Here is a 21,915-nt window from a genome sequence, read left to right on the forward strand (position 1 = left end):
AAACAGAATGCCCCAGCTCCCGAGATATGTTCCGTGGAATACTGGTTTAGCAGCATGTGAAGAGAAGGAATCTAAAAACCTACAAGTAGGGGACAATGGGGGGCTATTTAGTAGAGAACAATACCTTGCAGAAGGCTGTGCTAAAGAGGTTCCTTGATCTTGGGACTCCCCCGGGTCTGGACTGCAGGGCTCGTGTTGGGCCACACAGGTCCTAGTTTGCAGGGTCTCACTACCTCCTTTCACTGGGACCCAGAGCTAATCACCTCGGAGACCCTGCGCCAATCACCTTGGCCTCTGCTGAGCCCCCTGTACACATACTCTTTCTAGCCCAGGTCGTACTGCCTCCCGGCAGCAGAAGGCCACACTGGACCCTCCCCCCACAACGTGCTCCTGTGTCTAAGGGAGACAACAGCCCCCACACTCTGAAGAAATCTGCCTCTTACTCATCCCACGTAATGAGACCCACACGTGTCTACCACACTGGGCACGTTACAGACATTTTTATATCTGGTCCCTTCTTGACTCTGAAGTGGTTACTATTCCAGTGATACAGACAAGAAAGCAAAGGCTCAGAGAAGGTTGTTGGCTTATCAGGTCCCTCCTCCAGCAGATAGTAAATCTGGACTTGGGCTCCTCGTTAGCCTGGCCCCGAAGCCTGTGCTCTCTCTACCCACCTCACTGTCTCTCCTGCTGCTGCTGGGGTCTGAGACGCTACCTGGCCGTGGGCTCTGATCTTTCACAGACTTGTGGGCCATTCCCTGCCTCCCTGTGCTTCACGGGGGCTCTGGTCCCTGACCATCTCCCAGCACTGCAGTCACAGAGGTCCTGCATGTGACATCGGCTCCCGACCTCCCACAACTTCTAAAATACACCCTGAGCTCTTTACCCTGCAGATGGGAAGGTCTTCCTTCTCTGCCCCGCCTGTATTTCCTTCCTCGGTCTCTCTCCACTCCTCTCCTCTCCTCTCTGTCTCTGCTCCTGTGCTCAGAGATCCTGGTGGCTCCTCCAACACGCCACGGACCTCTCACCTCTAGCTCTGCGTGTTACTGGTCCAGCTGGCTTGATGCCTTCCCACCTGCCCCTTTGCCTTCTTTAGGAAAGTCATTTCTGACGTCTCCTGCTCCGGGATCCTCCTCCCCCAGCCCTGTGTTGGCCCCGTTGGCCCTGTGGTCTGAGCAAGGAGTCCTCCTCCTCCTCCTGCCACATGCTTACAGCGGTCAGTCCTGCTCCTGCTGCCTAGCAATTGTGGTTGTATCTACTTGGCCTTCAACGGTGAGCTCCTTAGGCAAGTAATCTTGTCTTACTCATCCTGGACATTTAGTGATCACACAACATCTACAATAGAATAGGCACCCAGTGGTTGAATGACTCAAGTATGAGCTAGGACTGGAAGGAAATGTACAGAAGAAAGAAAGCGCCTTCCAGAACAATGGTTCTCCAAGTGCAGGCCGGGGGACCGGCGGCACCAGCATCCCCTGGGAATTTAGGAGACATACAAATTCTGGCGCCCCTCCCCCATCTCCTGAGTCAGAAATTCTGCGATGGAGCTTGGCCTCTTGCATTTTTACAAGACTTCCAAGTCCTTGTGACGCACGCTAAAGCGTGAGAACCAATGCAGCAAAGGTATCCCTAGGCCAGTGCTCTCCGTGAAAGCAGTAGCCCCTAACGTGTTTGCTGACTATATTCAGCCACCATAATGAAGCTTTATGTGTATTATCTGATTCAGATCTCTCAAGAACTCCATAAGGTAGGTGGTATTATTGTTAAAGGGGCTTGGTAACTGGCCCAGGGCCTCACAGACATAAGAAGAGGGCCTGGGGTGGGTGGGAGTCCGGGCAGTCTGGCTCCAGGAGGCGGGCTTCCTTGAGGGGTGGAGGCCTCAGTGCCCTGCAGTGGCCCCAGCAGAGCCCTAGAACTTAGGGAGGGCTGGGTGTCAGTGCCAGCTGTCACTTCATTATGTATGACTTGGGGCGACTCATTTAGCCTCCTCAGATTTCAGTTTCATCTGAGGAAATCAGGAGACACATTTGGGGTTTAGATGAATCTAGAACTCACTTGAAAAGTTTCAAGAATTACACACATGTGAGATGCAATGTGTTTATCTGCTTCCCACATCTCAGCCTTGAGAAAGGCAGGCAGGTAACCCAGTTTCCCGCTGGGGGTGGGGGGGGGGGTTCCCCTCCAGCACGAACCACATTCTTCTCACGCCCTCAAGTGGCCACGCTGAGATGGCAAGGACTTCCTCTAAAATAAATAAGGACAGGCTGCCCCCTGCTGCCCAAGATGATGAATGACCCCACTGGAACCTGCCTAACCAGCTAAACTCCACTCACAGCGGGGGAGGGGCGGGGGGGGGGGGGAAGCTTTGGGACACCTTGGCGACTCAGTCGGTTAAGCAAGTGTTGGATTCTTGATTTCAGCTCAGGTCACTTCTTACGGTTTGTGAGATCAAACTCTGAGTCAGGATCTGCACTGACAGAGCAGAGCCCGCTTAAGATTCCCTGTCTCCCTCTCTCTCTGTTCCTTCCCCGCTGGCTCACACTGTCTCTTACTCTCTCAAAAATAATAAATAAACCTTAAAAAAAAAAACTTCACGGGCATTTACGCACACTGACAGTGTGACTGAGTAGCAAACGGGGCGGGGGGGGGGGCAAACTCCATCAGGATTGGAAGTAGGCAGAGCGGTATTCTTTGTAAGGCCGGTGTGGTGGAGAGTCCCCAGCTAAATGGCCGAAAGGAAACTTACCTAGAGGGTATATTACTGATATGCAATAAGGCAGGAAAATGGAAATAGATCAAAATAAATCATTACATCGACGAAAGAAATCCTCAGTGTGGGAAAGGAATAAAGAAGGAAGCTTGCCACTTTCCACTCGATAAAGGCCATCCGTGACCTTTTATTCAGGTTATTGGCAGAGTGTTGTGAGATCCAGCACTGTTCGTGAGTAAAAAGCACAGACTGTCTTTTCCTTTTTTCCCTAAATTCTCAGAGCCACACTATTGTACCCAGCTTGTGACACCACCAGATAGCACTCTGACATTCTTCATGGCTCGCGCCCGTGCTTTTCCTGGTCAGGGGACAAGCAGTGCATCCCAAGCGCCGTGCTGAAATGGAAATACCTGGGGTAATTTTGTGCTTGTTTTGTTTATTTAAATACATAATAACTCCAATACTAGAGATTTTTAACACAACGTATCCTAAGGACTACTGAGAAATATGCATTTTTCACAAGCTTCCTGAGTGATTGGGAACCCAGTATGTCAAGTCAGGACCATAACATATCTTCTTAGGTAAACTGATCTTCTTTGGAGAAAACAATGAGTTTGTAAATTACACAAGTAGGTTTCTTTTTTAAGTAGCACATTTCAAAATATTACTTAAAGCAATGTTTTCTTTGTATTTTCTTTAAATTTTTAAAGTTTTATTTTATTTTTTTATTTTTAAATTTTTTGTTAACATTTATTTATTTTTGAGACAGAGAGAGACAGAGCATGAATGGGGGGAGGACCAGAGAGAGAGGGAGACACAGAATCTGAAGCAGGCTCCAGGCTCTGAGCTGTCAGCACAGAGCCTGATGCGGGGCTCGAACTCACGGACCGTGAGATCGTGACCTGAGCGAAGTCGGACGCTCAACCGACTGAGCCACCCAGGCGCCCCTAAAGTTTTATTTTAAATAGATCATATAGCCACCTGGCTCAAAAACTGAAACAACACAATAAAGTTGAGACTGAAAAATGTTACTTTTGGTCATTCTTAGTAGGCAGTTACTTTGATCAGTTTCTTTTGTATCATTCTGGTGTATCTTTATGCAGAACCAAGCAAGCAGTTCTTATTCCCCTCCTTTGCCGGACAAAAGGCAATGTACAGCAATGCTAATCTGCAACTTCCTTTTTTTCCACTTAACAATACATCTTAGAGAGCTTTCTGTAGTATCATGAAACATTTGTATTTTTTTTTTTAGCATCGAGCAATATTCCATTTTGTGGATGTATCACAGATCATTTATCCAGTCCCTTCCTGATGGGCACTGGACTTTCCCCAATCTCTTTGCTATCCCCAGATAACGCAAATATTTTACAAACATTTTTTATTTGTCTGCAAGAATAACTACAGGATAAATGCCCAGATGTGAGAGATGTCCAGGTGAAAAAGTAAATGCATTTGTAGCTTTCATAGATATTTCCAAATTGGTCCCCACTTAGATGGGTATCCTTTTACGTGTAGAAATGCATATCCCAGGACGCACAAGCTAATAGAGTGTCTTCCCTAATTCAACTTTGTCAGTCACATTGGTGAACAAAGATATTTCAATGCAGCTTTTTCTTTGCAAGATTTTTTTCCTACGGTGAAGCACCATTTGCGTTACTTTTTCTCTGAACCATCTGTTCTTTGCCATTTTTATTGTGCTGCTGGATTATTTTCTTACTGATTTCTAGGAGTTCATTATATACTGGGGAGATCAGCCCTCATGAGGAAGATTGCAACTGTTCTCCCCATATTGTCATTTCTCTTTGGATTCTGCGTTTATTTTTCCACGGAAGTGTGTCATCGTTAAGGAGTGAAGTTTGTCTTTTTTTTTCTTCTTCTTCCAGATTTTAATAGTTTGAAACTTCACAGTTTGAAAGGCAATAAAAGGAAACACCACCGAGTGAAATAAGATCCAGGCCACTCAACTGGAGGTTGAATTTCAAGGTCTTCTTGTGCAGGAAAGTAAAACATCTACCAGCAGCTTTAATGTGTCTGCCCCTCGGGGATAAAAAGGAGAAGGCTATGTCCAGGACTGCATTTGAGCGTTCCTGCGACTTTATGCATCTGACTATTCATTTCCATGTCCCCAACTCCCTTTTCCTAACCTGACGTCTGAAGTCCACAAGAAGGGGGGCTGATGCACACAGGAGCTTCCCATGTCCAAACCCAGTTGAAAATATGCTGGAGCTCCTAGCTGTTATTTTGTCTCTACCTAGGGACCCCTACACGCCCCTGTCCTCCACCCCGTCCCTGCAGTGTAGCTCAAGGTCACTTCCCCTCCAGACCACCCTAGAGGTTCGGAGTTGGGCCAAAGCGTCTGAGTATTGCGGGATCCCATTCCCGGATGAAAGGTGAGTGACAGAGCCACAGGCAGGCCTGAGGCTGAAAGGGGGCTGCTGCTTCTTGCTGGGTTGGGGGGTGGGGAGGGTGGGTCCCCACAGTGACGACATCTTGCAGAGGGGCGGAAACCAGGGAAAACCAGCCCCTGCAGCAGCCAGCCTTGCAAAGACACACAGCTCTGAGAAGCCAAGAACATCCTGAAGGAAGGGCATGGGGGTGGGGAGGAGCCCCTCCCCGGCCCGGTCTGCACCCCTGCCACCGCCTCGCACCAGGGGGAGTGATGTCACTGACCTGCCCTCCAATGCCCTTGAAGGAGCAGCTGCTCTGGTGGTTTCTCCCAAGCTCTGATGGGCAGAACCATGGGAGGGGTCGTTTTTTGTACAAAGCTGTAACATTGTGGGGACAGGGGGGGCCACGGTGATTCAACTCTACGGGAAAGCTTTACAAAAACCTTTCTGCCTTTCCCAACCCACAGTCTCTCCACTTTTGTCCTGGGTCACCGGCCTGAGGGTGGTTCAGGTCAGAACGCCTCCGCCTCACCCCTGTTCACCTGTCAAGCCAAGACCATGGATAAGGACAGGCTTGGATCGGGACTGAATCTTCCAGGCAGAGAGCCCAGATGCGAGAAGAATGTCTCAGTGGCCCCTCGGGTGAAGGACTCGGGAGACTCCTTCACTCCAAGCCCCACAGAACCAAGGACAAGGTCAGTGGGAAGGTGCATGGGAGGTGACCCATTCCACAGAGGAAGAAGCCAGAGATATCCCCGCTCTCCGTGGATATGGTCACTGGCTCTAGGACCCTGCCTTTCTCTCCAGACCCACGTCCTTTTAATGGACCCTCAGAAAAAAATCAAGAAAGTAGTGTGGGATCCTCTGGATACACTCTGGCCATGCTCTGTGGCCCCAGGAGTCAGAGTTGAAAATGTTTTATGCAATATCGGTAAAACACAGGCGGGGATTTCTGACCCCAGCATCCTCAGACACCAACTACAGCCCCCGTTTCTTTCCACGCCTCAAATTTGTTTGCCTCCTGGCCTGGAGTCACTGTGTGAACACTGAACTTTTCTTTGGAGCAGGCACCAGGCTCACAGTTATAGGTAAGCTAGACTCTGGGTCTTTCCAAGCCCCTCATAGGGGAAGCAGGTCCAAAATGGCAGGTCCATTTTAGAGTGGCCATATTCTGATGTGCTATGATTATACCTTCGGCCCAGGGACCAAGCTGACAGTCGTCGGTAAGGCGGTGGGGACTCCGGGCAGGGCATGACCGGGAGGCTTCTATCCCGCAAAGTGTGGGAGGGAAGGGATCACCCAGCCCCTGGGTCCTGGGCAAGGAGATGTCATGCGTGCATCTGGGAACCAGTACCTGGGAGGGTCCCGGTCAGGGTAAATCCACGCAGCCACCGGTGGTCCTCTGTAAACTCAGACCTGCGCCTCGGTGGTTCCGGCAGAGGAGGGAGAGGAGATAGCACTGCCCCCTCTGAATAGTTACCTGCCAGAGAAAACCTAGAGAGAACCCAGAAGGCAATCAATGAGCCCTGATACTGGCCCACCTTCCTCACTGACTGGAACTCTCTGCAGGGGTTTCATATCTTCCCTTGCTCTGGATTTCACAGGAGGCCACGCTGTCTCCTTTTTTCTGACTGTCCATGCACGGGGATATGCACGGGGATATGCAAAGTAGGGCTGGTGTCTCTGTGAGCGAAGAGATCCACGAACACCCCGATCTGTCCCTGAATCCCAGCTGAGCTCAGCAGACAAGGGGAGGTTCTGAAGCAGATCTGAGAGGCTGTGCTATGGCGAGACCCTCTATTTTGGGGAAGGGAGCCGGCTCACTGTTGTAGGTAAGCTCGTCGAGGCTCAAGGGCTGGGAACCTACAAGGAGGGGCAGGGCTCCAGATGGAGCCTCCGTTCTGGGGGCTTAGCTTAAAGTACATTTTTATCAGAAAGATCTGAATTCTTGCCTTGAGGCGATCAGGAAGGGACGGCCTCCATCCCTGGTAATTTCACAGACTGGCCATGCCAAGTCTGGGTTCCCGTGCTGGGAGGCAAGTAGTCTCGTCTTGGGGTCACCGTGTCCATCTCCCGTCTCCTTGGAGCGCACCCCATCATGGCCACGGTAGATGGGAAGCCTCTAGCCTTAGAGCTAGCTTCGTCCTTCTGTTTTCCCCCCTCGTCCAGAAAAGAGAGGGACACGGGAGAAAGGGGTGGGGGTCACATGGCCACATTGGTCCCCTGACATTTCAGGCCATACGCGTGCCCCCTCTCCCCCTCCCAGTGCCAAAATTCTGCTACGGAAAGGGAGAAGAGAGCAGGCAGGTACACTTGGGAAGGGCAGGAATTGGACGCAGGTGGGCAGTTTTCCTACCAGCCTGCAGTGTTGTGTAACAATGACAATTTTTCACAAGTGGAGCCAAGCTCTCTGTCTTGGGGAAGCAAGCGGCCTCCCTGGGGGGGGTGGGGGTAGTGTGTTGGAAAAGTACAGTCCCAGGAGGACTCCGGAGACAGGGTGGGGACGGGGGCACAGCGGGAAAAGGCGCAGAGAGTGTGGGGAACAGAGTAGGTGCTAGAGCCCCCAGAAGTTTGGGTGGATGCTAGCTTCTGGAAGGAAAGGCCCCAGAGCAGCAATTCTGGGTTTGTCACACTCTTGCTGTGCTGTGGAGCAACCAGGCACAGTACTTTGGAGATAGGACTCAACTCTGTCTCAGGTAAGGAGCAGGACCAGGGTGAGAGAGCTGTGGTCCCGGGGACCCGGGGCCCCGTCTCTCCCCACGGCTGGTTGTCAGGGGTCAGGTAAACTCTCTTATCCTGGGGACCTTCTCTGGGGAGCTGTGGCTGCCATTGCTCTTGGTGTGGCTCACCTGGACCCTCTATTTGTCCTCCCTGGGTCTTCAGTCCTTGATGTGACCTCCTCGCTCTTTCCTCGGTTCATCCTTCCTTCTCATGTGTTTGCCTCTTCCCACCCTGAGCCTTCTCCTCTTTCCCCATCATATGTCTGGACCTTCCTCCAGGTCTCCTCTGGTCCAGAGCCACGCACCCAGGCGGAGAAGGTGGCAGAGCCCGTTCCCTGGGAGCTAGGACCTGCCCTCTGGCAGGAGACCCCCGCCCCAGGTTTTACCACAGCTCCCTGCAGCTGTGCTCCTATAACTTACCCCTCCACTTTGGGATGGGCACCAGGCTCACCGTGACAGGTTGGGGGCCGCGCTCCGGGTGGGGGGGTGCCCATGCGTGACCCATCAGTCCAGGAAGGAGACGAGGGTGGCAGACAGAAGTCTGAGCCGCCCCCTCCCTCTGGGAGTTTCTCTGGCTGCTCTGCTGTGCTTGTCTCAGACCCTCAGGGGTAGACGTGGTCTTGGGGGCTTTGTGTTTTCTTGCTGTTTTCTCATTCTCCGGGCCGCCTTCTTTCACTCTCTTCTTTTTCAGGGGTGGTTGTTTTACTTTCCCTTCTTTATCTGAGTCAGATCTTCTCCATTTTCCCTCCTGAGCTAACTCCAGTCCTTCATGGTTGACTCCACTTGGGCGAATGGGTCTGTTTTCTATGTTAAAATCCTTCTAACGCCGTCCACCTGCTCAGAACTCCACCCTTGCCTTCCCTGTCCTCCTTCTCCATCTCCACCAGTCTCCAAAGACCCATATGTGTCTTCCTGAAGGGATCTAGGGCTTTGGAGGCACAGGGGGTGGGGTATAGACTGGCAAGGCTGGGGTTTAAGGGGCATTTCTGAGCCCCAGGGACAGAAGGCGCGTCTCAGTGTCATGAAAGATGCAAGGGGTGTCTGAGGGACATAGTGCTTGGCAGGATCCGAGGAGATAGGTGTGAATAAACTTTCTGATACAACTGGAAACTTAGGCCACCTTAGTAACAGATAAGGTACAAAGAAGAGAAAAGAGGCTGAGGCCCCATTTTCCAGACCTCAGGACCTGTGCTGGGATGGTAGGGTAAGGGGCCCATCACAAAACGCTAACACACCATTGGCATGCTCCGGAGGAGGGGGGCAGGTGGAGGGGAGGGCAGGGATGGGATGAGTCTGGGCTGGGAACAGAGACAAGGCGGGAAGAACGGGAGAGTTGGTCCTACCAGATTGGTTGGCTCGAGCAGACTCTGTCCTGCAGAGACAGAGGCACATGCCGGTGAGTGTAATAAGTAGAAAGTACAAATTACTGAGGTTCGAAATGCCTGGGCTCAAGGGATAGTTGGCGGGGTGGGGGGTGGGGGGGTGGGGGGAGGTTGAACAATCGGAAAGTGGAAATCTCAGAATCTCTGAGATCTATAAAATGGGGGTAATAGCGCCAGCCTCTGGGGGTGTTAAGTTGTTAGGGACTAACTTCTACAGACACCTTTATAAAAGGCTCACCTCATCGTGATAATCCTTTCTGCTCCTGGCGGTCATCATCACGTGTCAGAGTTTGGCCTTTTTCCAACCTCTGTCTCAATTTTCCCATTAGAAACATTTTTCAAATTTGGATAAAGTGGAAACATCCAGGTTCCCCACATTTCCGCTCCAAAAAAAATCATTCCTCTGGTCAATATAGAGCCATAGATGGCAGAGTCCATTCTGGTTTAAAAAAAAAAAAAAAAGGAAGCTTAATAGATGGATGTGTTTTCTTTTATCCCTGTGTGTCTTTACATGAGGTCATGGCTTCCAACAACTCCAGAAATTCTCCCCTATCTGTCAGGCATGTAAAAGGGCCCAGGACTTTACAACATGAATGCTCAGATGAAATGGCCCTTGGACTTTGGAATTTGTTCATACCCAGCAAGGTTTTGCTGCTTTTAAAAATGTGAAGCTTGGCTGTGAACTAGGATTTCCAAAGCTGGCAGGGAGGCTTGCTGGGCATTGGAAGGAAAAAAGGGTTCAATCCATGAGCAATATCTTTCATGGGATTATAGCCAACCCGGGCAAGCTAGCACATACCCCATGTGCCCCAGTATAAGTGCAGCGAATGTGGAGCATCTGATAATAGCCAGAGACTTCATGGCTCCTCAAAGCAGGTTCTATGCTAAAGAAAGAAAGAAAGAGAAAAGGGAAGGAAGAAAAGGGAAAAAAGTGAGTTGGGAAAAGAAGCATTTAGGAAAAAGTATAGTCAGACGCAACAGGACAGTGAGTCTTCTAGACAACAAAGGCTAATTCTAGTACCTGCTCCCCCTCCCTAAACGGACACTCAACACCTTGTACAAGAGAACAATGACAATTAGGAAAAGTCAGCTCGGTTTCCAGGATGATGTTGCTAGCGAGAGAACCCTCTGCCTCACAATCCGGTCTCATTCACCTCTACTAAAGCTGCTTCTCCATCTAAAACAAGAGACAGTCACATGGCGAAGAGGACTTTGAATGGGGAAGAAAAAGAGACACATATACTCTTTTGATAGATATGGAACAAGGCCTTGTTTAAGAGACTCTGCAAAGACAGCCAAGAGAATCAGGACCCATTGCTACCTTAGCCCAGGGAGTCTAAGTGTGTGCGTCCATGGAGGAACCCAGAAAAAAAATCGTGAAGTTGTGGGAGAATAACAACAGAGGACAGTGACCCCCAAACACACAGGACCTACAACTCCATAATTTTGCTTTAGGATGACCCCATTTCCAGCTCTCTCTGTCTCTGTCTCTCTCTGTCTCTCTCTGTCTCCCTCTCCATCACACACACACACACACACACACACACACACACACACACACTGTCCTTCCAAACCCAGACAGCTCTCAGACCAGGCCTGGCCCCAACCCCTCTTCCCTTGCAGAGGACCTGAAAAAGGTGAGCCCTCCCAAGGTCACAGTGTTCGAACCATCAGAAGCAGAGATCTCCCGGACCCTGAAGGCCACGCTCGTGTGCCTGGCCACAGGCTTCTACCCCGACCACGTGGAGCTGAGCTGGTGGGTGAACGGGAAGGAGGTGCGCGACGGGGTCAGCACGGACCCTGAGCCCTACAAGGAACAGTCCGGCGCGAGTGTCTCCAGCTACTGTCTGAGCAGCCGGCTGAGGGTCTCCGCCACCTTCTGGCACAACCCTCGGAACCACTTCCGCTGCCAGGTCCAGTTCCACGGGCTCGGGAAGGATGACCAGTGGGACTACCCCGAGGCCAAACCCGTCACCCAGAACGTCAGTGCCGACACCTGGGGCAGAGCAGGTGAGCGGGGGGCCGGGGGGATGGGCAGGGGGTGAGTTGGGGCACAGAAAGGGGGGATGCAGGCAGGCAGGAGACCAGAAAGACTGGATGTAGAAAACGGGGGGTGGGTGGGGTGGGGCAGAGCAGGAAGACCAAAGCCCACTCTGAGGGTGAGCGGGCCCCTCGGGCTCATTGCCCCCCCTCCCCCTCCCCCCCCCCCGCATCCTCAGCCCCGCAGGGCTTTGCCGCTGGGGCCCCTCAGTGTCCCAGCCCGTGGGGCTCAGTTCCGAGCGGGGTGCCCCCACCCCCGTGCCACCACGTTCCACGGGTTTCAGGGATGACGAGGCTGTGCTGGCTCCGCACAGGAGGGACCGTCCAGCCTGAGAGCGGGCTGGTCTGAGCCTGGGAGTCCGTGTCCACCTGCGAGGTGGACTCCGCCTGTCATGTTAGTGACCTTCGTGTCGTTCTTAACTGGAGTACAGTTGACAGGTGACACCGGGTTAGTTTCAGGTGTGCCCGACTTAGCAGCTCTTCCTCTGCCTTAGGAGGTGGGGTCTCTCATCCATTTCCCTCCCCCTTTTCTCTTGCAGACTGTGGCTTCACTTCAGGTGAGTGACCCTCTCCCCCGCTTCCTCTCTGCCTCCCTGGCACCAGAGCTGGGGCACCCCTGGACCCTGGGGGCGAGGGGGAGCCAGGGGCGCTGGCTCACAGGGAGCTCTGTGCTGTCCCTTCCCGCCCACAGCGTCCTACCAGCAGGGGGTCCTGTCGGCCACCATCCTCTATGAGATCTTGCTGGGGAAGGCCACCCTATATGCCATCCTGGTCAGTGTCCTCGCGCTGATGGCCAAGGTACGGAGGCAGGCAGGACGGGGCGGGCAGGCTGGAGGGAGAGGGTAGAACCTGGAATGTGAGGCGACCGCAGAGCCCGACCCGGGCCTGATATTTCCTGCGTCTCAAAGAAATTATAAGGTGGCTGCCAGACTGGGGAGAACGTTACAGGATGCGGCACCAGAGGATGGGGAGAGCCAGCGGCTGTACCCCAAGCCGGGCGAGAGTCAGGTTCTCCTACTGTTCGTGGCCCCTGGGACCCTGACAATGCCCTCTCTTCCTCAGGTCAAGAGAAAGGATTCCTGAAGCCAGCTCGGAGGAGGAGTCCTGAGCTTCCAGTCGGCCATTGCCCCAATGTGGATCCTCCTTTTCCCACTTAGAGCCAGTGCTTCTGAAGAGCTGTTTTCATCCCTCTGCTCACCCCGGTAGCTACCCCTTATGTGCATGCACACGCGGTCGCTCACGACTCAACTTGCCCTAAGCCAGGGGGGCCTCGCGTGACGAAATTGACTGAATCAATAAAAATGGCCTGTTCTGGCTTGACTCTGCCTTGTGAGTGTCGGGATATCTCTTCCGCCCATCTCTGACTTCCCATGTGACTCGCGTCAGGAGAGAGACCACAGGTATTCGAGGAAAGTGAGGGACCCAACCTGTGGTCGGCAATCCTCCTCCCTTGCCAGGAGAACTTTAGTAAATGTGAATGGTAGCGATGAGATGAAAAGAGGCTTACTCGGGAACAGCCCAGAAAAATGGTGACGTTTCTTACAGGAACTTCGTGTCCCCCCTGGACAAAGGTGTTCTGAGAAAGAGCCCACGCCCACAGGCGTGTCCACCCGCGACTGGTCAGGTCGCCCCGGCTAATGCAGCTTGCTTTCACACATATCGGCCAGCTCCCTTTCCGCCCTCTCACTGAGGACACGACCGTCTTCACTTGACAAGCAGGCTTCCGGCCGCGAAGAGAACACGCTGACTTGGAGATGTATTCTCAGTAGCAGAGGGGTGTGAAAATGTCCCCTGATCCCTCCCGGGAGGGTAGAAAATAAAGGCCCCTAAAACCAAGAATCGGCTCTATTGCTATTTCTAGAAATCCTTTAAGAGCTGTTGGTGGTCTCATTGTCACCATGGTGACGCGGCCCACTGTCCTGAGGATGGCACAGGGGACCCGGCAGTGGTCCTCTGCCTCCTTGCTCCACGCATACCTCACTCGTCTCCCCCTGCATCCCTGAGCCACGTGCTCTCGGACTGTTTTGCCCTCCTTTACCTGGAGTGACCTAGTACTCTGACTCCTACTTATTCTTAAAGCTTTAGCTCCAACATCTGTCCCCCAAGAAGCCTTCTCAGGAGCTTCCTTGCCCCTTACTCCCTGAGGGTGGCCCACATGCATCCTATACTTGGCTACCATAGTGCACATGCCTTCATGAGACACATGCCACACTTGAAGGGCACTGCCCCTTCACCCCTTCAAGTGTCCCCGTCTGACACTCGGCTCCTTGAGAACAAGGACATGCTTTATTACAGTGTCCCTGGGATATGGCATAGCACTTTGGTTCAGTGTGAGTACACAACAAACGATCTTTGAGTAAGTGAGTGCATAAAGGAGTGGGCCCCAAGTGACCCAGTTCAGGAGAAGACATCACCATAAGGCCTGTCTGAAGTAGCCACACTCACAGGACTGTGACATACAGCCTTCTCTCTGTGTTGCAACACATGAGGTACTCAGATGTGTGTGTGCACATATACAACACACACACACACACACACACACACACACGCATGTACATACAATTATATATACATATCTATGAGACAACAAAGACCTCTTAAAGGATTTCTGGAAATAGCGATAGGGCTGATACTTGGTTTTAGGGACCTTTAGTATCTACAACACATATATAATATATATTGTATATATATATGCTGATATGTATGAATGCACTAATAGTGCACTAATAGTGCAAATGCACTAACTCACTCGTTAAGCCTATATCACTGCAATGTTCTATTAACCCCCAAGAAAATAAAGATATCCAAGTCACTTCCCTGGCCATGAAGGGGGAACTCATGTATAGAAAGCGTTGAAATACAAAGTGATGCTTTGAAATGGCAACGTGAGCTGTCTGCTAACATGCAGCCAGAGGCTAGCTCTTGGTTTCCCACTGGGATCATCAGGGAGGAGTCTGAGAAGGTGGCAAACCCTTCAGAGAAGAGTCGGTCTGATCGTCCGCGTGGGTGGGTGTTGGTGGGCAGTCAGAGGCATGAACCAGAGCCGAAACAACAGGGCCAGGTGCTCGTGGGTGCTTAGCCAGAGGTGAGGTTCAGGGAATGCAGGGAAAAGACGTTAGGGAGGTCGGTGCAGGCTCATCTGAGGGCAGGCTCAGGTCCTTGCAAACAGCAGGAGGCCTGGCACATAGTAGGTGCTCGTGTTGCGTGTGGAATACATGAAGGACGAGGAGCTTGGGCTTTGTGCGGGGAGCACCGGGGGGTTACAGAGGTTTCCCAGCTGTCTGTCCCCATGCCACAAGCTGCCATCACCTGTTCTGTGGATTCCACTCCTGGCTCCTCCCACCCGCCTCACTATAAATGCCAGTCTGTGCAGGTGGGCACAGTGAGTCCCAGAGGGGAGACCCGGCGACATAGGTCTCCTCAGAGTGGTGTGTGCCTCCGTGAAGGGGCCTCTCTGCCCCACCAGCCCTCTGCCACCTGTGCTTCCTGTCTCTGCCCGGCGGTTGGGGGAGGGGGCCAGAGGGAAGGAAACATTTTTGTATCGCGCTGTAACATTGTGGGGGTGGGAGTAGCACACAATGATTCAGGTAGAGGAGGTGCTTTTACAAAAAGCTCTGCCTCAGCAAATATCCCCACCCAGCCCAGGGAACACTCCTGGATGGGGCGTGGCTGGGAGAGGTCTCTGGAGCTGGTCCCTGACGGGCGCTTGCGTGGACCTGGACTCAGGGAACGCCTCTGTATCTCCCTGTTGCAGACAGCTTCCCAGGAAGTGTCAAAGTGGGATCATCACACAGCACTTTTCACAAACCTCGCCCTTGACAGACTATTTGCACATGTGTTACTTGTGAAGAACTCACAACAACACCGTGGGAGAGATGTTATCCCATTTTTCAGATGAAGGAACTAAGGCCAGAGAAGTTGCAGGCCCTATAAGTACTAAGAGACGGGGGTCTAGCCTGGAACACTTCCTAACTCCAGCCCAAACCACCCTTCACCAATCCCCATTCATTTTCCACCTCCACTGTTTTGTCCCCAAGCCAAGCTGATTCTCCTCTGCATATTGGCCATGACCTCCTGCAGTATCCAGGTTACTATGTCAGGCTAGTTCCGTAAGTGGGGAGAGAGAAGCCCGGGAAGGAGAAGAGCGCGCCCTCAGCTCGTGCCAAAGGAAGTAGGAAGAAGCAGAAATTTTTGGCAGCCCCTGCCCACTGTGCTACAATAATGAGCAGCACTTTGGGCCAGGGACCCGGCTCACTGTCCTAGGTAAGAAAGCTCCAGGTGGGAGGGAGGGTGCGTTGCCCAGCCTGGACACCTCCCCCACCGACCCTGGCTCTCAAGGAGTGGGTGCTGGCCCCTCCTGGGCCCTAGTCCGGGAAGGCAGGTTTGAGTCTGGGTTCCCAAGGCCGTGCAAACACCGGGCAGCTGTATTTTGGGGCTGGTTCCAAGCTGATCGTGCTGGGTAAGGACCGAGCGCTCCGCGGGGTGGGATGGAGAGGTGGGCAGCTGCCCGGCTCCGTCTGGGGGTCCCGCTCAGAGGCGGGGCTCAGCGCCAGGGCCGGGACTCCTGGGTCCGGGGGTGCGGGGCGCGCAAGGGAGCTGGACTGGCGGGAGAGGGCAGCGCCGGGTTTTTGTCCTGGGGCTCTGGGCCGTGAGCACAGAAACTCAGTATTTCGGCACAGGTACCCGGCTGACCGTGCTAGGTAAGCGGGGGTGCCCTGGGGGCGCCGGGGAACGCGACGGGGCCGGGGAGGGGGGGCGGGCCTGTTTTTGTGCCGCGCCCGGGGGCTGTGAGCCAAAATCCTCTGTACTTCGGCCCCGGAACCCGGCTGTCGGTGCTAGGTGAGCGCGGCGGGGGGCGGCCGGGGCTGTGCAGCCTCCGCCCCGACCTTCGGCCGGCAGCCGGCTGAGCGTCGTGGGTGAGTGGTCGCGGGGTCGGGAGGGAAGGCGGCGGGTCCCGGGGCTGGTCCCGCCTGCGCACCACCTGGGCACCCCCTGGGCACCCGCTGGGCGCCCGCCGGGCTCCCCGCGCCGGCCCGGGCTGCGAGGCGGGGTGGGCGCTGCTGGGTTTGCGTGCGGGGCTGGACCTCTGTGCTCCTACGAGCGCTATTTCGGCCCCGGCACCAGGCTCACCGTCTTAGGTAAGGTTGGGGAGTCTGCTCCCCGCCCCCCCCCCGGCGTCCCCGTCCCAGCCCCTCTGTCCCCGTGGAAGGGGCGGGTGGGCCGGGGCGCGCTGTCCATCTGCGGGGTCAGCCCTGCAAGGGGGGCGGGGACCGGGTCCTCCCGCGCCGCGAACCAGGCGGAGGGCAAAGGGGGCTTTAGGTCTCTTTTCCTGCTCTGGAGGTACTTAGGGCCAGGGTGAGTGGGGGACGAGAGGGTTGATTAGGACTCAGGGCCACGGGATTAGAGGACCAGACAGAGAAGGGAAGCCCCGGGCTGGGGGAGGCGCAGGTGTAGCTGCTACGCAGAGCTGGGAGCCGGAGGGGAGTAGGGGGGAGAAGCAGGGCCAGCAAGGGATGGCGGGCACCCGGCCTAGCCGGCTCCTGGGAGGGGTCGATGGAGGGAGGCCGCTGGACAGAGGGGGAAAGGGATGAAAAGCGCGAGAGGAAGAGAGAGGCCAGAAAAATAGTGAAGGAAGGCATCAAACAAGCAGGGTTCCCTGATTTACTGTTCAGCATTTAAAATTAGATTTAACCCCCTGCCTTTCTCTCCTAAGCGGGAGGCCCCTGAGGTGTGCCTACAGCACCAGTCCTGCCTTGGGCTGGACTGGAACCTCAGCCCCGGGGGGTGCATTCACTCCCCCCCACCCCGCCATGTCTCCCTCTGCCCCCACCCCCACCCCAGCCTGAAATCTCAGACCTCACACCAAGTTCAACAGCCCAGGTGGGCAGGAGTTCATTTGTCCCAAACATACATTGAAATGCAGACTTGGTGTTTGTGGGTTGAGAAAACTTCCCAGGGGGATCCCAAGCTCCTAGATCTGGAAAGCACCTGGATGGAACATCCCCTGGTGCTGAGAATATTGAGGCCACAGAGGGGAAGAAACTCACAAGACTGGTACAGGAACCTGGACTATTTTGATGACGGCAGGCACCATTTGGAGTTAGACTGTCATTAAGCTGGAGCCAGTGGGGCTTGGCTAAACTTTGTCCCAGGGAAAGGCCAGATTCCTGCAATCAGCAGGGGTGAGGAAAAGACCAGGCTTTAGAGCCAGAGAAAACTGGGTCCCAATCCCTGGCTCACTAGTGAGCGGGTGACCTTGGGCAGATGAATCTGTGTGAAGCTGGGTCCCCTCTACAATGTCATCACCAATACCTACCACTTACTATTGCTGTGCAGATGACATAGGACCCTGTATGTCAAGTACTCGGCAATGGCGGATTGTTATCATTCAGCCCTTCTCTTCCCCACCCTTCCCCTAGGTGGTCCCTGGGGGGTGAGGGCAGAGGGTGAGCCCAGTGCCAGAGGAGGGACAGGATTTGACCTGTGGATAATGGAGAGGAGGGCTGGCTATATGTGACGGTGGACTGGGAACAAGAAAGAAACGTCACAAATCTGCCTGAGGCTAGTCCAACCCACAGAGCGGATACAAACAGAGGCTCACTGGTACCAAACTTACACCCACCTAGGCAAGCTCACCTACACCCCGCAGGGACTCACAAACATGGAAGGATAAAGTGACCCGGCCTCACAAGGAGCTGTGTAGACAGCGCCCTAGAGTGCCGTCCAGGTCCTGTTTGTCCTGCCAGTAAACATCACACGTGGCTCAAAGGACATCATTAATTTTGCAGGAAGGACTGAGTGTTTGCCAATGAGGGGGTCAGAGGGGTGCCCCAGGAAACCTGGTACAATTCCAGAGCCAGGGTCTTTGAGACAAGACTGAAGACGCCAAGCTGAGCAGGGAGGTTGATGGAGCCGGGCAGTATAGCTATTAGTTAGCCTGTTAGTACTTCAGGCTGGGTCAGCCAGGAAAAACCTAGGGACATAGGGGCAGTTAGCAAGTAGACGTTTGCAGGGAGAGGAAGCTGACAGGTTGGGAGGCCAGATCAGCTCAAAAGGAAAATGCCAGGCTCTTGTTAAGAATTTCAAGACGGTGACAGCAGCCGGGAAGCCAAGAGTGGGGCCTTTGTAAACGTGGGGTCCTGAACACGGGTCACACACCCATGAGGCTGGCCCTGGAAGTTAGGCCAGAGCCCTAGAAATGTGAAGCATCCCCTAGAAGAACATTTTCTCCATCTTCCAAGCTAAACTAGATTCTCGTAAGAGTGAGATTTTGCATTTTAACAGAATTGCCAAGAAACAAACGAGAAAATCAGCAGAAAGCAAAGGAGTGGGATCCATGAATGGAGAGCAGGCCCAGGAGAAGTGAGCCAGGCTGATGAGAAGGTGGCCTGGGCCTTTACCCACGACTCTGCAGAGGAGACGCTCAGGACAAAACTTGTCTCAAAGCAACTGCTAGCAAGAATTTGCTCTGAGGATCTCAGATGCTTATTTAGGGAGCTGACTGGTAGAAAAAAAAGGATAACATTTGGAAGCAAAAGAGCAAAGAAGGTTGAGGAATCCTTGAATTTGACATAAGGAGACATTGCTCTCCGTCTGAGCTTAGGAACCTTGGGGGGTACCCGAAGGCAGACGAATGGCCAGGATGACCTCATGAACCGCAAAAAAAAAAAAAAAAAAAAAGGCAGAAAATCTCACATTCTCATGAGCACACCATAAAACAAAAGTGTACCCTCACACAGGTGCACGACCCTATGCCATCTGTATATTGTCATCTGAAGAAAATCCCCAGCCCCCAAATGCCCCCCTTATCCCCAGTTCCCCATTACACCTGAGCCTCTTAGATTCAGATGCAATTCACCGGCTCAGGACGGGAGCCTTCTGAATGTTTACATCACGTAAACCCCCCAGCCCCTCTGGAGAGTCAATGTCCTAATCCTCCCTTCACAAGAAGGAAGAATGATGCAGGGAAATTAAGACATCATCCCAAAGTCACAGTGGTGGGCAATGTCAAGTTTTAGGATTTGGATCCTATTATTCTGATTCCAATCCTGTGCTCGCTCCCCTGAAATAACTACTACATAATATGGTGAAATGTAGACAGGTGAGCTTTTACTGATGGAGAAGAAATCAAATAACATTCATGAAGAGACATTACTCAAAATGTCTGTAGGGTAACTACAAAGGACAGGAAAGGCAGGAGAACAATGACAGAGGAATGGGACAGTGACCCCCAAACACACAGGACCTACAACTCCATAATTTTGCTTTAGGATGACCCCATTTCCAGCTCTCTCTGTCTCTGTCTCTCTCTGTCTCTCTCTGTCTCCCTCTCCATCACACACACACACACACACACACACACACACACACTGTCCTTCCAAACCCAGACAGCTCTCAGACCAGGCCTGGCCCCAACCCCTCTTCCCTTGCAGAGGACCTGAAAAAGGTGAGCCCTCCCAAGGTCACAGTGTTCGAACCATCAGAAGCAGAGATCTCCCGGACCCTGAAGGCCACGCTCGTGTGCCTGGCCACAGGCTTCTACCCCGACCACGTGGAGCTGAGCTGGTGGGTGAACGGGAAGGAGGTGCGCGACGGGGTCAGCACGGACCCTGAGCCCTACAAGGAACAGTCCGGCGCGAATGTCTCCAGCTACTGTCTGAGCAGCCGGCTGAGGGTCTCCGCCACCTTCTGGCACAACCCTCGGAACCACTTCCGCTGCCAGGTCCAGTTCCACGGGCTCGGGAAGGATGACCAGTGGGACTACCCCGAGGCCAAACCCGTCACCCAGAACGTCAGTGCCGACACCTGGGGCAGAGCAGGTGAGCGGGGGGCCGGGGGGATGGGCAGGGGGTGAGTTGGGGCACAGAAAGGGGGGATGCAGGCAGGCAGGAGACCAGAAAGACTGGATGCAGAAAACGGGGGGTGGGTGGGGTGGGGCAGAGCGGGAAGACCAAAGCCCACTCTGAGGGTGAGCGGGCCCCTCGGGCTCATTCCCCCCCTCTCCCCCTCCCCCCCCCCCCCGCATCCTCAGCCCCGCAGGGCCTTGCCGCTGGGGCCCCTCAGTGTCCCAGCCCGTGGGGCTCAGCTCCGAGCGGGGTGCCCCCACCCCCGTGCCACCACGTTCCACGGGTTTCAGGGATGACGAGGCTGCGCTGGCTCAGCACAGGAGGGACCGTCCAGCCTGAGAGCGGGCTGGTCTGAGCCTGGGAGTCCGTGCCCACCTGCGAGGCGGACTCCGCCTGTCATGTTAGTGACCTTCGTGTCGTTCTTAACTGGAGTACAGTTGACAGGTGACACCGGGTTAGTTTCAGGTGTGCCCGACTTAGCAGCTCTTCCTCTGCCTTAGGAGGTGGGGTCTCTCATCCATTTCCCTCCCCCTTTTCTCTTGCAGACTGTGGCTTCACTTCGGGTGAGTGACCCTCTCCCCCTCTTCCTCTCTGCCTCCCTGGCACCAGAGCTGGGGCACCCCTGGACCCTGGGGGCGAGGGGGAGCCAGGGGCGCTGGCTCACAGGGAGCTCTGTGCTGTCCCTTCCCGCCCACAGCGTCCTACCAGCAGGGGGTCCTGTCGGCCACCATCCTCTATGAGATCCTGCTGGGGAAGGCCACCCTATATGCCATCCTGGTCAGCGTCCTCGCGCTGATGGCCAAGGTACGGAGGCAGGCAGGACGGGGCGGGCAGGCTGGAGGGAGAGGGTAGAACCTGGAATGTGAGGCGACCGCAGAGCCCGACCCGGGCCTGATATTTCCTGCGTCTCAAAGAAATTATAAGGTGGCTGCCAGACTGGGGAGAACGTTACAGGATGCGGCACCAGAGGATGGGGAGAGCCAGCGGCTGCACCCCAAGTTGGGCGCAGAGTCAGGTTCTCCTACTGTTCGTGGCCCCTGGGACCCTGACAATGCCCTCTCTTCCTCAGGTCAAGAGAAAGGATTCCTGAGGCCAGCTCCAAAAGCGTATCCTGAGTTCATAATCCTCACCCCGGATTCTCCTTTCCATGCGTCCAGCCTGTGTTTCTAAAAGCATGATTCTCTCTCCGCCTCTTATCTCCTTCCTGCCGGGTTATCTGTCCCTTCGCCCCACTTCCCTGTGGATTGAGCTCCTCAGCCCTGACACTGAAAGAGACTAAAACAATAAAAAGCATCGTGCCAGGCCTGGCTGTGTCTCAGAAGTGTCTGTGAAGTTCTGCCCTCCAAAGACCTAGCGAAGGCACCAGCCCTCTGGCACATGAAACCACTGACCCTTCTTCCTAAGCGATGCTGCTTCCTCCCGTTCATCCTGAGGGAGGATGGGCTCCCTGATCCACACCAGCCATCCCAGGCTCCCGGTGTGTGGGGTTGGTCTGCAGGGTAAGGGGCTGGGCACAAGAGAGCCCTAACCCCACCTTGGCATGGGGCATAGGGCAGGGCAACCTGTGTGTTGGAATGCTTGGTCATTTCTCAATTCGAGACTCAAGTTTCATTTATTATGCATTTAGGTTTTATCCACGTCTGTTCTTAATGCCTCCTTCAGACCTAGCTCCAGTCTGCCTATCTAGAAGAATCCCGAAGAAGGCACAGAGTTGAAACCCCTGATAAGTGAAGTCCAGAGATCTCACAGAAGTGGGGCATGTGGAGGCAGGCCCTGGGGGGGGGGGGAGGGAGGTGGGGTCCGGTAGGGGCTGAGGTGTGACACCTGAGT

At 54.1% G+C, this 21,915-nt stretch overlaps 1 protein-coding gene and 1 long non-coding RNA gene across 2 annotated transcripts in view; both read left to right on the forward strand.

Annotated features, from left to right (window-relative positions):
- The window catches only part of LOC101097553 (M1-specific T cell receptor beta chain-like), an 89,927-nt gene extending 68,538 nt beyond the window's left edge, over positions 1 to 21,389 (forward strand). Inside the window, exons 4-12 of the mRNA XM_045052894.1 lie at positions 6,143 to 6,185; positions 10,823 to 11,209; positions 11,779 to 11,796; positions 11,931 to 11,950; positions 15,457 to 15,502; positions 19,672 to 20,058; positions 20,631 to 20,648; positions 20,783 to 20,889; positions 21,155 to 21,389. Coding sequence (XP_044908829.1) covers positions 6,143 to 6,185; positions 10,823 to 11,209; positions 11,779 to 11,796; positions 11,931 to 11,950; positions 15,457 to 15,502; positions 19,672 to 20,058; positions 20,631 to 20,648; positions 20,783 to 20,889; positions 21,155 to 21,175 — 1,047 coding nt within the window. The 3' untranslated portion in view covers positions 21,176 to 21,389. The remainder of the gene's footprint in view (positions 1 to 6,142; positions 6,186 to 10,822; positions 11,210 to 11,778; positions 11,797 to 11,930; positions 11,951 to 15,456; positions 15,503 to 19,671; positions 20,059 to 20,630; positions 20,649 to 20,782; positions 20,890 to 21,154) is intronic.
- On the forward strand, positions 1,101 to 4,849 carry LOC123384062. The gene is made up of 3 exons (XR_006594658.1): positions 1,101 to 1,272; positions 2,991 to 3,125; positions 4,594 to 4,849. It is a non-coding gene; the product is annotated as an uncharacterized LOC123384062 (long non-coding RNA).
- Positions 21,390 to 21,915: the final 526 nt, after the last annotated feature.

This window comes from Felis catus, chromosome A2 (assembly GCF_018350175.1).
Source record: "Felis catus isolate Fca126 chromosome A2, F.catus_Fca126_mat1.0, whole genome shotgun sequence".
Classification (NCBI taxonomy): Eukaryota; Metazoa; Chordata; class Mammalia; order Carnivora; family Felidae; genus Felis; species Felis catus.